Source organism: Brachypodium distachyon, chromosome 4 (genome assembly GCF_000005505.3).
Source record: "Brachypodium distachyon strain Bd21 chromosome 4, Brachypodium_distachyon_v3.0, whole genome shotgun sequence".
NCBI lineage: Eukaryota > Viridiplantae > Streptophyta > Magnoliopsida > Poales > Poaceae > Brachypodium > Brachypodium distachyon.
Window position 1 is genome coordinate 35,235,066 of NC_016134.3, and position 14,206 is coordinate 35,249,271.

Below are 14,206 nucleotides of genomic sequence, written 5' to 3' on the forward strand. Positions count from 1 at the left end.
AGCCGTGGTCAAGGAAGACGTCCAACGACCACGAGGCGTCGTCCTCCTCTGGACCGCGCGGGAGCGCACCACCGGCGTCGCGCTCCGTCCGCCGGAGCTCCACCCGGCCCGCGTCGTGTTCCATCCCGCCGACGTCGCGGGCTTCACCATCGCGCCACCCACACGCTTCGGCCGGCTAGGTCGACATAATGTCGGTGTCGACCTGGCCAAGGAGTTTTTGGAGCGGGGCGTCCAGGTGCCATGGCCGGACGTGCACCTACCGCACAGGTGGCACCTAAGCTCGGAAAGGGTTCCGGTGCCGCCCATGCCGGTCACCGCCCAGGCCCGCCTCGTCGAGATCATGCGGCGTCGGGCACAACTCACGTCGGAGGTGCGCCGGCTGGACATGTACCAGCCGGAGTCCTACTACTGGGACACCTGGTTCCGGGGCGAGCACTGGCTCCGGCGGAGGGCATCAACCTCGTTGCGGCGCCTATCGCCAGTGCCACCGTGAAGGAGGAGGAGGAGGAGAAGGACGACGGCGAGCTCCAGGACACCATCGCCGCCTCAAAGGAGGAGGTGGTGCCGCTGCCGCAAACGGCGGAGGAGGAGGCGGAGATGCTCTGCAAGGCGAAGGAGTCTCCCTCGCCGAGCTAGCCATGTGGCCCCAGCTCGCCCGGGCGCTGCACATAAGCGCCCAAGAAGGCGCTCCTGCCGCCGCGCCCGCACCTGCATCGTGGGGGGTGCAGGTCAAGGAGGAGGAGGAGGTGGAGGAGGAGGACGACTGGGTCTGGAAAGACTAGCCGTGATCGCCTTGACAGCGGCGGGAGCAGGGGAGATGGCGGACCAGTCTCCGCCGGTAGAGTCATGGACTCCATCTCCACCGTCCGTCATCAACATCGACTCCGACTCGAAATAGGATTGATAGTATCCCTGATAGTATTATAGTAGTACTACTTTTAATATTTTGTGTAATGTAGTAGTTTAAGATTTGCATGTATGAACTACCTACTATTAATGCAACTCGTTCTATCTTTTTTTTCCGTTTTACATCCTCCTCGCAGTGCGCACCCCGCGACCCAAACGGACGTGGACCCAGCTCCTCTGACGTACGACTGCTTCCGTTGGGATGGCTGACGAGCAGGCCCGACCCCTTGTGTCAGCCACAGGACCGTACGTCAGGGATCCTCCTCCAACAGACTCCAGCCTTTTTTCTGTCCGACCCACCAAATCGGACAGAAAATGCGATGCGTTTGTGTGCCGGCTGGGGTTGCCCTTACCCTGAGGGTCACTCCCGCGGGAAGACCTTTCCTCTTCCTTCCTCCCGTGTGAACGTGCTCCTGTGCATTTCTTCTGTCGGAAGCGACAGCCTGGCCGTCGCACGCGCCTAGGCAGCCTAAGCGTCCGACACGTAAGTAGCAGCACGTGCACAGGAGGACGGCCTCCACCGCGGGGCCCACCTCGTCCCACCGATCTCATCCAAGGCTGATGGATATATCTCCTAGGGGACCCCAGGGATCCTCTGTGCCGGCGCCACTCCAGCAGTCCATTCCTAGCCGTCTGATGGAGATCTAATCAGCCACAGCACGGGGTCAAGTGGGGCACAGCAAAGAGCTTCGCAGCACAGCATGGTCTCCTCGCTTTTGCAGATAAGATCGAGGCTGCCGCCTGCGGTACCGTGCGACTTTTTTGCGAAACACCCCCGGATTGTTCCGAGAATCACCGCCGAGCTGTTTTCAAGTGCTTATCTATCACAAAGATTTTTGTTACCAAGTGCACTTTTTTTTCTATTGGATTAGTACTGATCTGATGTGATGTGATCAAACGGATGAGGCTGTGTTAACGCACACGATCACGTCATTATCCCGCTAACAATAGGAATTGATGCCGATATTTTTCCCTTGCGGAGCCAGAGGTCGCCGTCGTGGTAGAAAACATACGGGTAAAAAAGTTTGAATTGATAACTAAAGGAGTTTTTCTTCAGGACGTAAGCAACGTTTGGTACTTCCCATGCACGCAAGAAAAGAAAACTCAAAACCGTGTCCACATCGAATTTCCTCTGGCAAAGAAAACTTACATTTAGTTGTTGGATACACATCCAGAAGTCGAGTAGCACCAATGCAAAAACGAGATAAGACCACGAGTAGTGTTTTTTATGTATTTGCTTATTTGCTTATTTTATCGCTCTGATACAAACTAATATGGATAATGTTGGTACCTACCAGGCCAGAGTTCTGGTTATCTTGATTCCTTGGCGCTTGTTAGGTGGCATGCAGTGCAGGACGGCAGGCATGAAACGACAATTTTAATCCAGGGTGTTCACCGCAATACTCCGGTTTCCGTGTTTAATAATTTTCTTGTATGCGCGCAGAGGCAAAGGCCGCGTCTTGGCACTGCAAGCTCGGATCAGAGTGAGTGAGACCTTGCCTGCTTGCTTGCTCATCCATCACTCGCCAGCTCGAGCAAGGAAAATAAAAAAAAAGGAGGAAGAAAGCTGGTCTCCCCCATTACTTATAGTCATAGATCCGCCCCCCGAAGCCACAGCCCTTGCGATCCTCAAGAGCCACCGCCGCACGCGAACCGAGGATCAGTCGCTCGCGCTTCCTGTCGTATGCTCTTCCACCAGGCACCAGCGCGCCTCTGACCGAATTTCCTGCCTGAATTTTTCGTCCCGGAGAGGAAAAGATTTTTGCTTCGGAATCCGGTCTGTCCAGTCCTTTTCCTTGTGAGCTTTTTTTGTGTGCTTTAATGCTGGTCCAAGAAATGGCCGCGGCGGCGATCTGTCGATATAGTGGCCGGCGGGAGGAGCACCTGAGCTGAGATGTTGTTGCCTTGTTCTTTTCTCTTGTGGGCTTCTTCATTGACCGAAAGTTGCCGCCTCTTTTCCTTTCGGAAAGTGGGGATTTGTTTCTGGTGAGTTCCTTGGCGCGATTCGATTCCTTGCTGCCTCTCGCTAAATCTCGAGGGGATTTCTTCGCCTTGGACTCGCAGATCCTTTTCCTCCCCCAGCCGGGCATTCTTGCTCGGTTGCTGCTCTGCTTCGTGTTGCGGGCCTCTGCAAATTTGTCTGAAGGTCAAATCTGGGAGGATCTTCGGTTTGGTGGCGCACGGAGTATGGTGTCGAGATCCTACTCCAACCTCATGGAGCTCGCCACCGGGAGCGGCGAGGAGCCGCTGCCGTCGCTCGGGCGGCGGCGGATACCGCGCGTGGTGACGGCGTCTGGCATTGTGCCCGACCTCGACTGCTCCGACGACGACGCCGCCTCGGCGGCTTCCGACCACTCCTCCTCCCACGCGCCGCGAGAGCGCACCATCATCGTCGCCAACCAGCTCCCCATCCGCGCCTCCCGCCGCGCCGGCGGCGGCGGCTGGGAGTTCTCGTGGGACGAGGACAGCCTCCTGCGGCAGCTCAAGGACAGCCTGCGCGCGCACCAGGGCCGCGCGGACATGGACTTCGTCTACGTCGGCTGCCTCCGCGAGGACATCCCGGCGGCCGACCAGGACCAGGTCGCGCACGAGCTCTTCGAGGGCTTCCGGTGCGTGCCCACCTTCATCCCCGCCGACCTCCGCTCCCGCTTCTACCATGGCTTCTGCAAGCAGCAGCTGTGGCCACTGTTCCATTACATGCTGCCGCTCTCGCCGGAGCTCGGCGGCCGCTTCGACCGCGTGCTCTGGCAGGCCTACGTATCGGTGAACAAGATCTTCGCTGACAAGATCCTGGAGGTGATCAGCCCCGACGAAGACTTCGTCTGGGTGCATGATTACCATCTCATGGTGTTGCCGACGTTCCTGCGCAAGCGGTTCAACCGGGTCCGGCTTGGCTTCTTCCTGCACAGCCCGTTCCCGTCTTCGGAGATTTACAAGACGCTGCCGGTTCGTGAGGAGCTGCTCCGAGCACTGCTGAATGCAGATTTGATTGGGTTCCACACATTTGATTATGCTAGACATTTCCTGTCATGTTGTAGCAGGATGCTGGGATTGAAGTATGAATCGCAGAGGGGCTACATTGCACTGGAGTATTATGGACGGACTGTTACTATCAAAATTTTACCAGTGGGAATTCATTTGACGCAGTTGCAGTCAGTGCTCAACCTTCCAGAGACTGGGGTCAAGGTTGCCGAGCTTCTGAAGCAGTTCTGTGACCGCGGCCGGCTTTTGATGCTTGGTGTGGATGATATGGACATCTTTAAAGGCATCAGTTTGAAGCTTTTGGCATTTGAGCAGCTGTTGATGCAACATCCAGAGTGGCGAGGAAAGGTGGTGTTGGTACAGATTGCCAATCCTGCCAGGGGGCGTGGGAAGGATGTACAGGAGGTACAGGATGAGAGCTATGCAATGGTTAGGCGCATCAACGAGGCATTTGGGCAGCCAGATTACCAGCCAGTTATACTGATCGATAGGCCACTACAATTCTACGAGAGAATGGCTTATTATGTCGTCGCCGAGTGCTGTTTGGTGACTGCAGTGAGGGATGGCATGAATCTAATACCGTATGAGTACATAATTGCAAGGCAGGGGAATGAGAAGATAGACAGGATCTTGGGTCTCAGCCCTTCCACAAGGAAGAAGAGCATGCTTGTCGTGTCGGAATTCATTGGCTGCTCACCCTCCCTGAGTGGTGCGATTCGGGTGAACCCTTGGAACATAGATTCAGTGGCTGATGCAATGGACTCTGCACTGGAGATACCTGAAGGGGAGAAGGTGCTGAGACATGAGAAGCACCACAAATATGTGAGCACACATGATGTCGGTTACTGGGCAAACAGCTTCTTGCAAGATCTGGAGAGGACTTGCCTGGACCATAACAAGAGGCGTTGTTGGGGCATCGGATTTGGGTTAAAGTTCAGGGTTGTGGCCCTTGATACAAGCTTCAAGAAGCTTGCGGTTGAACAGCTTGTCTCAGCGTACCGGAGGACAACCACGCGCGCCATTCTCCTGGACTATGATGGTACACTGATGCCTCAGACATCATTCGGTAAGAACCCAAGCTCCAAAACGATGGACATGTTGAACAGCCTCTGTCGCGATAAGAACAACATGGTCTTGCTTGCCAGCACAAAGACTCGAGCGACCTTAAATGAATGGTTCTCACCTTGTGAAAACCTAGGGCTAGCTGCTGAGCATGGCTACTTCCTCAGGTAAATCTATTTGTCTCTGCAAATTCTGAAGTTTTTGGAATGAAATTACGGTGCCTCTGTACTGCAAATTTAGCTTGTCTACACGCTAATTAATTACTTCTGCTGTAGGATGAGAAGAGATGCAGAATGGGAGATATGTGCCCCAGCAACAGATTGCAGCTGGAAGCAAATTGTGGAGCCTGTGATGAAAACCTACACGGAGACAACAGATGGGTCAACAATCGAGGACAAGGAGACCGCTATTGTCTGGTGCTACGAGGATGCAGACCCTGATTTTGGGTCTTGCCAAGCCAAGGAGCTCCATGACCATCTGGAGAGTGTCCTTTCTAATGAGCCAGTTTCAGTCAAAGCTGACCTGAACCATGTCGAGGTGAAGCCACAGGTGAGTTGGCTGACACCAACAGTATGCTTGTTCCCTTGCTAGTGTGGTGTATCAAGGCATTCCCATAACCGAAATACTAACCCATGAGCTGTTTTCGCTTTGCAGGGTGTGAACAAGGGCCTCGTGGCGAAGCGGATGCTATCGACAATGCAGGAGCAAGGCCTCCTGCCGGACTTCATACTCTGCATCGGGGATGACCGGTCTGATGAGGACATGTTCGAGGTGATCACTACTGCCATTGACGGCCCGTGCCTGAACCCCGATGCCGAGGTCTTCGCTTGCACGGTTGGCCGTAAACCCAGCAAGGCCAAGTACTACCTGGACGACCCTGCCGACATCGTGCGGCTGATCCAGGCCCTCGCCAACGTCTCCAACCAGGCGCAGAGCAGCACTCCTCCCTCCTCCGCCAGCGACTGACACCGTGCCGAGGTGAGCAAGTGGGGCACCAACCAGCCTAGCTCTGGCCTCATTAAGGGTATCAGTATCACCATCTCCTCCAGGTGTACATACTCCTAGGAATGATGAATGCACCATCGATCAGCAGCATGGTGTGTTTCGTCATCGTCGTCAAGAGACGATCTTTGCCCGATGTGTACATAAACTTGCCGAATTGCTGCTTTGTCGCCGAAATTAAATTTCTCCACCAGATGATGCTCCAAAATGGCAAGATAAGAAAGACGCCATCTTTGGAGCCGCTGCTTTTGTTGGTCGTTGGCGGTAGGTCCTGGATCGGACGGCTGGTTAGTGCTGGTGCGCCGCCTCCTTTCTCGGCTAGTGGAGGGCGCCAATAATTTTTATCGTGATCATCCTCTTCTGTTTCAGCTCGTGCTGACCGTGTGCCTCCATAGTGCAATTGTATTTTGTGGGGTTTTGGATAACAGGGTTAGGTCTTGGCTGCTATTCTAGTCCGGCGGCCAATGATGGGTGGAGAGGTGTTGTTGGTTGCGCTTATGGTTTTATGCCATATGGGGTAATCATCGTGCGCGCTACTGATGGGAATGGGGCTAAAAGCAAAGCCTTTCGTCTCACATTGGAAGGGTCACCAAAGAGACCGGCCGGGTTTAAAGCAAAGCATCTCGTCTACGCTCGGGTGATCGACGTGTTGAGTGGTGTTTTTCCCCTTGCACTTCCGTTGCGTGCTTTCGTGGTGTTGTTTAGGAGGAGTGTGGCTGGTTTTGGCCGGCACCTGGTAATTTTGTTGTTGGGATAAAGAGGCCGGTGGTTTTATGCTCGTACGGCACGGCAAAGAGGAATTCTTTTGAGTACCTCGGACCGTTCGTTAGGCTTTGGGATACGTTTTGCCGCCGAGGACGATAAGATCTCTGCCCTCCGGTTGGAATATTACTATATGTATCTAGACATTTTTTGTCGAAATATTACATGTATCTAGACATTTTTTATATATAGATACATCTGTATTTAGACAAATTTGATGATACATGTCCGAGTGAATAGTATTATATCTTAGCAGGGCGGCGTGAGCGGCGCACGCCGCCGAGGCACGACGACTTGGTGGGGGTCTCGGGGACGTCTCGTTTAGTTCCCTTTTTGTCGATTCGGTGGATCCAGGTCGGCGTACCGACGTCGTGTTGCGGATTGTCAGGAAACAGCGAAAGGGATTAGCATCAGCTCCGGTGTTTCCAAGGGCCACGCCGCTTGGCATTGTTCGTGTACAGATGTGCTACTGATGATGCGAGCACATCACTATGATACAAGGAAGAAGTCACAATCAGCGCCGGGAGCTATATATCTGTTTATTATCATTGCTTAGGGGGAGAGGATAACTGGATAAGTTTGAGATCAGCTTTGCGGTTGACCTCTTCCTTTCATGGGGTAGGGATCCAATAATTGGTTAATATAAACAGTGATGGTGGCCACCCTTGCCTGATCCTTATCGGTTTTACCGTCTATCAAGTTTGTTTCTTATGCAACGGGACTCTATGCAACTATGCTGTAATCAAATACCGATATTGTGCGTTCTTGTAGCCTCGGTAATTGAACGCACTAACAAAAACACGACCACCCTAGCTTGTATTGTGCAAAGTTTACAGCCGAACAACTTGCAGTTAGGAGACGAATCCGGAATGCTACTGTGAACTGTCCATGGTAAAAGAGCTCTCGTGTTTATAGACGGAGCATGCTGAAAGCCTGAAAACCCCAGAAACAACACCGTATTTCCTCATGATCCTTTTTTTAGACGGAACTACAACTACTCGTGATCCTTTTTTTTGAGACTGAACTACTTATGATCCTTGATGAAACATGAAACAACACTATCTTCTCCAAAGGTAAATGCAAAGTATACAACCATTTACGTGGCAGCACAAAGAAGAATCACCTAACACCCAAAAAATCAGTGAAAATAGAAAGCCTTCGTCTCTAGGTGAGTACAGTATAGTCTACTGTATATATCGGAGTTCGTCATTCGTTCGCATACTTAAGTTCTACTACATCTACTAGTTCGGCATTTAGCAAAAGTTAGCTAAATTAGAGGAGCAAACACCAAAAAAAAATTTGCTCCTCGCCGGCTTCCGGTCACCTCGCCGGAATGCTTACTTACTTATCGTCCGAAAGGACGATGACCTGGAGAGTTGCCGTCACCGGAGGCGCGGGAATCGCGTTGGAGAGGTCGTAGGCCGCCACAAGCATCCTATCCTCCGTGGTGAGGAGGCGCGCATCGTCTTCGGTGATGGAGTGCTTCGATGCCTCCTTCGCGCACGCGATGTCCTCAGGGTCGAACCCCGCCTCTGCAGCTTCCTCCGCCTCCGCCGCATCCTCCTCCTACTCCACTGCCAACATCCGCTCGCTTGGTGTGGACGCTGCTCGAGCTCCCCTCCCCGGCGGCGGCGTAGCTGTAGCGGCGGTATAGATCCCCTTCTCGGCGGGTGCTGAGGTAGGCCCACTTCACCGAAATGCGGGCTCCAAAATTCCGGCCGGCCTCGGACTGGCGGCGCCGGGATTCTTCCTCGGCGATGGTGAGCCGGCCGCCGCTAGGGTTTTCGCAGCTGCGGGGACTGACGGCCTGACGCGTGCGGTGAACGGCGGAGGAGATGGGGCGCCGTATTTAACCTAGGAAGCTCACTGGAAATGGAGTGGGTGGCGGCGACGGAGGATGGTGGATTGCGGTGGAAAGGAGTTTGGAGTTGAAACCGAAAAACCCTCTCCGAACGCTACATATATTGTGCGGAAGCAAAGAGATTCGATGACCTGAATTAGGTTTTCGGTAAATGGGCTCGATTCGGTATCTGGTCTGGCCCATTTTTTGGCCCAAAACTGAAAACCGAGTTCGGATCGCTCGGGTTCGGTAACTGCTAGAGTTGCTCTTATTTGTTATACGATACAAGCTGTGCTGACACAGGAACCAAACACGCCCTACACGAGTAAGAATTTTGAGGAATGCTGACTAGAATTTCCACCTTTAATGTAAAAAGGACATGTAGCATTGTGGTCAACTTGTATGGACAATTTTATACTCCCTTCGTTCTGAAATAAGTGATGTCGATTTGTATAGATTCTTATACAAATTCACGACAGTTATTTCAGGACGGATGGAGTAGAATATATGCTGTACATGGTAAAACATGGAATGTGGTACTATTCAACTGAAAACAGAAGATGAATTTCGATGTGCCTGGGAACATTCTATATGGCTCTGCAGCAGCTAATTCCACATCTGCTGTGAAACGAAGCAAGAATCTGAACCCACCGGTGACATGAATTCTGGAAAGTTAACCACTTAGGATCGGAATATTGAAACAAATGTGATACTACCTAGTTTCGTCCATTTTCAGCCCTAGTTTACACATGAAAATTGTTTAATTCTCCGTAACATAATTTTATTTTGTGTGTGATGTTTTTGTAATAGAAATGGTTCATGTCTCTGACCGCGAGGTGGTGGCATGCTATCTAATATGTTCGAGTGACTTTTTGAACTTAACATGGAGTTCAATCATTGATATATGTCGGTTTGAAAATTTTCTTGTGTTTTCTTACTACCTTCATTTCAGTTTAGAATGCCTATCTCTAAAATCGCTATTTTTTGAACAGCATCTCTAAAATCATTATAATCAAGGGAGACCTAATAAAGTGTTGAGCAAGCAATGATTCTCGTGTACTCACTCCGTCCTATAATTATTGTCTCAAATTTGCTCAAACATGGATGTATCTATTCTTAAAATGCGTGTAGATACATGTGCTATTTCGATAAGAATTGTGCGACGGAGGGAGCATTAATTATATGTTTAATTCAATACATACTAGAATTTCTTAATATGTTCAGGGTTGTGTTCAGTAGTGTGCAAAGATCTTACAGATGTGAAGTTCTTATAAACTGGAAGTTAATCGGTAGTTGGAACCAGAAGTCTTAATTCAATATGTTGAATACTTGTGGGCACTGGATTTGTTTTTCTACTCTGCTACATTTCTGAATAACTTTTTGGAAATTCATGTAGATCAACGGGAGCACCCATTGTCGTTTGTCATCCTGATATGCATATAAACCACAAATAATTCATATATAAGCCTTTCGTTCCAGTGGGTCACGGCAGCAATGTAGTGGATCCAGTAATCGCCGGTTGATGCTGCATTATTTTCGACCTGCAATGTCGGGATGGTTTTAGCGCAGCCGACATGAGAAATTCCAGGCATGGTGGCATCGACTGTTCTTGATTTATTTATCAACATGCAAGGCCACTTTGTCCTGAGTGGTAGTACTTTACCTGTTGGAAGATTTTGTGATTTGTATACTATTTTCCTTCTTTAGAAACGACAGAAGCAGAATGGCATTGCAATTCCACCAGTTCAATTATGAACTAGCAGACCCGGCGTCTTGATAAAACGTACGATTCATTATGCAAGTCGACGGCGGCGGATCGGCGCCAACACAAAGGGCTCTCTGATGCTGCGGCCTGCAGGGTGCCTCTGCGATCAGGATTCAGGAGAGCGAGCAATGTGCCTACTCAGGTCGATCTGGGCATCTGGGTGGAGATCTTCACTTCAGCGGCATTGCTACCAACCCCAGGAATCATCTCATCGAGTGGTGGTGGCCTGCGGCTCGTGAACGGATCACCAAGCAGGGACAGTAAAACTGCTGACCTTTTAGATGATTGACAAATGAAGATACTGGATTTCTTGTTTTCCAGATGGCACCCTGCATGCTACCTCATGGATGCAGGGCAGTACTGGGTAGTTGGTAAGTGAGGCATAATTTGAAAAACCCAAGCAAAATACTCATGGAACTTCAGGCCGACATGATACACCAAGACTCGAGCTTACATAAGACCACGCAAAATTTAGCTGCTGGGTACTCGAAAAACAAATGTTTCATCCAAGAAACAAAAGGACAAAAAAGATGTTCCCCATCATCCGACGTTTGGACTAAATGTCTTGTCTTTCCAGGATAAGATTACGGTGTATTAGTCATAGAAAAGATCTTGATCTTCAAAGGTAATGCACGCATTTGGCTATCCGAATTAATCCATTTGACTTATTAACCAATTAAAGACTAAGTTCAGCATCTCATGCAACTCTATTGTACATAATCTTAACAATCATGTCATCTGATTCTGACATCCTGTGACCATTCATGAAAAAAAAACACGCAAAATGTTACTCCCTCCGATCCATAATAAAAATGTCTCATGTTTATTACAACTTTGTATTTTTATTAAATCCGAGACACTTATTATGGATCGGATGGAGTAGTTTCTTTCTACTGGACCGATCTTTTGTTATTGGAAATGAATAAGTTGCTAATGTTGAGTTTTTGATAGACTGTATGCTTAATGTTTGCACAAACAACCCACCAACCCCCAACAAGTGCTATTGATCTTGTTTAAAAAAATTGCCGATAACTTTCCTTTTCTTTCTAACTTCCTTTTTCAATCACCCACAAGTTCTACATGAGCGACAAACAAAGAAAACCTGCACTAGATCACCGTTTTGCTTTGTGAAGCATAAAGAACAGGAGCATAAAAGGGCCAAAAGCCTAAAGCACTCAACAAGTTTGTGCTCAAAGAATATGCTAAGTAGATCCCTTCCAGAAAGCCTACAAAAAAGATTAATGCTCGCTCTCAAGCTGTCCATCATACAACTATGCCTTGCGGTATCTCATATGAGCCAGGCATAGCAATTAAGCTTAGCAACCATTTGCCATGGCCTTCATCTTTGTCTGCAACTCTCAAATCATTTTCGGAGCTGTCTTTTGTTGGAGAAGCCATGGATGATCATCGGGGATGTTGCTGAAAGGCCTCCAGCTCAGAGGGCAACCTAGCGTCTTTGGCAGTCTCGGCATGTGTCTGTGGGTTGATTACAGATACTACAGCACCTCCTCCTGAATTCATCTATTCGTAGCAACCTTTTGTTTTGGAGAGTAATGGTTACCTGCAAAACTTCTAGCAGTATTTGCATGTTCATTTTTCTTCCCTTTTTGTGTTTTGAGCGTATGAAGCCTTTTAGTGACAATTTGTTCAGTCAAGTGAACAATTCTACTTCTAGTGTGGTGCGGAGGTATCATATCTCTACATTTCAAGCAATGCACAATCAAAAACTGTTGCAGTCCTCTGTATGTTTACTTCTGAGTTTACGCATGTTGGATATGTACACTTGTCAAGTTCATCTTTCAGACTAAATCTCATATCATGGCTATTGAATTCAACATAAGGAGCAGAGTTCAGCCAACCATTAAGCGCAACACACATAAATATCAAACAAAGGCACAATGCACAACCAAGCATGGATTGTTCATTTATTCTCACATATATACTCCGTAGTTTTCAGTCATCACTAACAAGGAGAAGAATTTAACTGAGCAACCACCAACCACTGACCTGAAATCCTGAACTGACAACCTTCTACTCGGCGGCGGGCGCCGGCTTGGAGAACTCGGAGATGTCGCTCCGCTGGAACCATTCCTCCCAGTTCCTCCCGTCGGCCTTCCTGTACTCGACGTGCGCCAGGGTGCCCGGGTCGACGCAGGCGGCCGTGACGGCGACGCCGTCGGGGTTGGACCTCGGGATGTAGAAGGAGGTGATCCCGCAGGCCCTGCAGAACTTGTGCTTGGCCGTGTGGGTGCCGAAGGTGTATGTGGTGAGGAACTCGTCGGCGCCGGGCTGGAGCGCGAACTTGGCCGCGGGCACGACGAAGTGGCTGTTCCCCCGCATGGAGCAGTCGGAGCAGTTGCAGATCCAGGCCACCACGCTCGCCGGCGCCTCCACCTGCCACCGCACGCGCCGGCAGTGGCACCCGCCGCTGTGGACGACCTCCTCCGAGCCCATCGTGCCTGCGGAAGCGGAAAGGGGAAAGGAGATTTGACTCGGCTTGTGGAGAAGACGAAGAGAGGAAATTTGTCGCTCGCCTGGTTGTGTAGCTGAAGCTGAGCTGCGGTGATGCCACGCGCTCACGTCGCAATCGGGACACTCGCCAGCGGTGACGATGACGGAAATGGCCGGCTAAACATGGATAGAGTGTGCGTTGGCGGCCAAGAGTTCACGGCGCCTTTGACTCCAAAGATGATCACCGAAAAAATGGATCAGAACTCCTTTAAAAAAAGATCCACGTAGATTGCTTTACTGGTAGGATTGAAATTATAATTTATCGAAAAAAAGGATCGAATGAAATTTATAAAGAAAATCCTAAGGTTTCGGAGAAAGATATTTATGTTTTCTTGAATGCAGTCAAAAACACGCAAAGTCTTTTCCAATGTTTCTATCGGCACCGGATTTACCGTTCATTTCATCGTGAGATCCCCGCCCAACCGCCACCCCCTGCTGATTTTGAGTGAATTAAATGACCTGCGCAGATCCCAGTGCACGGATGAACGGCGAAATCATCACCGGTGCATACCTTACACGGTATATTCGCTGCTTTGGTCAAAAACATGGATAAACATTGTTACTGTGTTTTTTAGGACTTATAAGAACTGCTCTCAGCGATCGAGAAATATTTCCACGAAAGAGGGGGAAAGTAATTCTAAGAGACCTGATCTCTCCAAAGACCCCCTACATCATAAGACATGTGGCTAGATTAGCTCTCAAAACTAATCTTAAAGCATCAGGAGTGAGAAAAAAAAAACAATAGTCATAATTAGAGCATCATGGATTGGCCACATGTCGCAACAATCACGACGGTTTTGCTAAGAAGTCGACTATTTTTTTTAGTTAGAAGTAAGTCGACATGCTTGTCCATTGGATCTTGATCCAATGGCAGCAAGTGAGAGGAGAAGAGTGTGAGGATGACATCTAGATCATAATCCAACGGTTCCGATGAGTCAACTGAGAGTTAAGACATTTTCTTTTAAATCAGGCGACTGAGATATAACTACACTTAATCACAATCTTTCGGAGGATGCATGGCATGGAGGGTGGCCTTTTTCTTTTTTTCCTCTCTCTATCTCTCACTTCCTCCAACCTCCCTAGTTGTCTCCTCTGCTTCTTTCCTCCGACTTTGCCGGCCGGAAAGGGAGAGGAGGGCTACTTCTATGTATTACTACATCATAGTACTGTGTTGTTGTTAGTTGTCTTTGTTTTTTTTATATATTGCTCTAAATCAGGGAGTGGGCGTCCTCTTTCCCTTGTATTGGCACCTGCTCGACTAGATGTCGCCAGACGCCAGCGACGAGCTCAATAATGGTACTTTTCTGTTCTCACATGCCTTCAATAAACTTTTACACATCTAGAACATATAAGAAGAAAGGTAGTACCACTTTAGT

The 14,206-nt window shown here is 49.5% G+C and overlaps 2 protein-coding genes across 2 annotated transcripts; one reads left to right on the forward strand and one right to left on the reverse strand.

Annotated features, from left to right (window-relative positions):
• The first annotated feature begins 2,362 nt into the window (after positions 1 to 2,362).
• LOC100826807 (alpha,alpha-trehalose-phosphate synthase [UDP-forming] 6) lies at positions 2,363 to 6,729 on the forward strand. Its single transcript, XM_003578035.4, has 3 exons — positions 2,363 to 5,117; positions 5,226 to 5,499; positions 5,605 to 6,729. The coding sequence occupies exons 1-3, from the start codon at positions 3,094 to 3,096 to the stop codon at positions 5,914 to 5,916; spliced, it is 2,610 nt and encodes an 869-aa protein (XP_003578083.1). The 5' UTR covers positions 2,363 to 3,093; the 3' UTR covers positions 5,917 to 6,729.
• A 5,381-nt stretch (positions 6,730 to 12,110) lies between these two features.
• On the reverse strand, positions 12,111 to 12,997 carry LOC100827111 (centromere protein V). Its single transcript, XM_014901972.2, has 2 exons — positions 12,854 to 12,997; positions 12,111 to 12,778 (listed from the first exon to the last, which is right to left on the reverse strand). The coding sequence occupies exon 2, from the start codon at positions 12,771 to 12,773 to the stop codon at positions 12,351 to 12,353; it is 423 nt and encodes a 140-aa protein (XP_014757458.1). The 5' UTR covers positions 12,774 to 12,778; positions 12,854 to 12,997; the 3' UTR covers positions 12,111 to 12,350.
• Between the last annotated feature and the right edge of the window lie 1,209 nt (positions 12,998 to 14,206).

Coding starts and splice junctions, on each gene's coding strand:
- LOC100826807 (XM_003578035.4), top strand. CDS start 3,094: ATGGTGTCGAGATCCTACTCCAACCTCATGGAGCTCGCCACCGGGAGC. Junction 5,118..5,225: donor GAGCATGGCTACTTCCTCAG/GTAAATCTATTT, acceptor CTTCTGCTGTAG/GATGAGAAGAGATGCAGAAT. Junction 5,500..5,604: donor ATGTCGAGGTGAAGCCACAG/GTGAGTTGGCTG, acceptor TTCGCTTTGCAG/GGTGTGAACAAGGGCCTCGT.
- LOC100827111 (XM_014901972.2), bottom strand. CDS start 12,773: ATGGGCTCGGAGGAGGTCGTCCACAGCGGCGGGTGCCACTGCCGGCGC.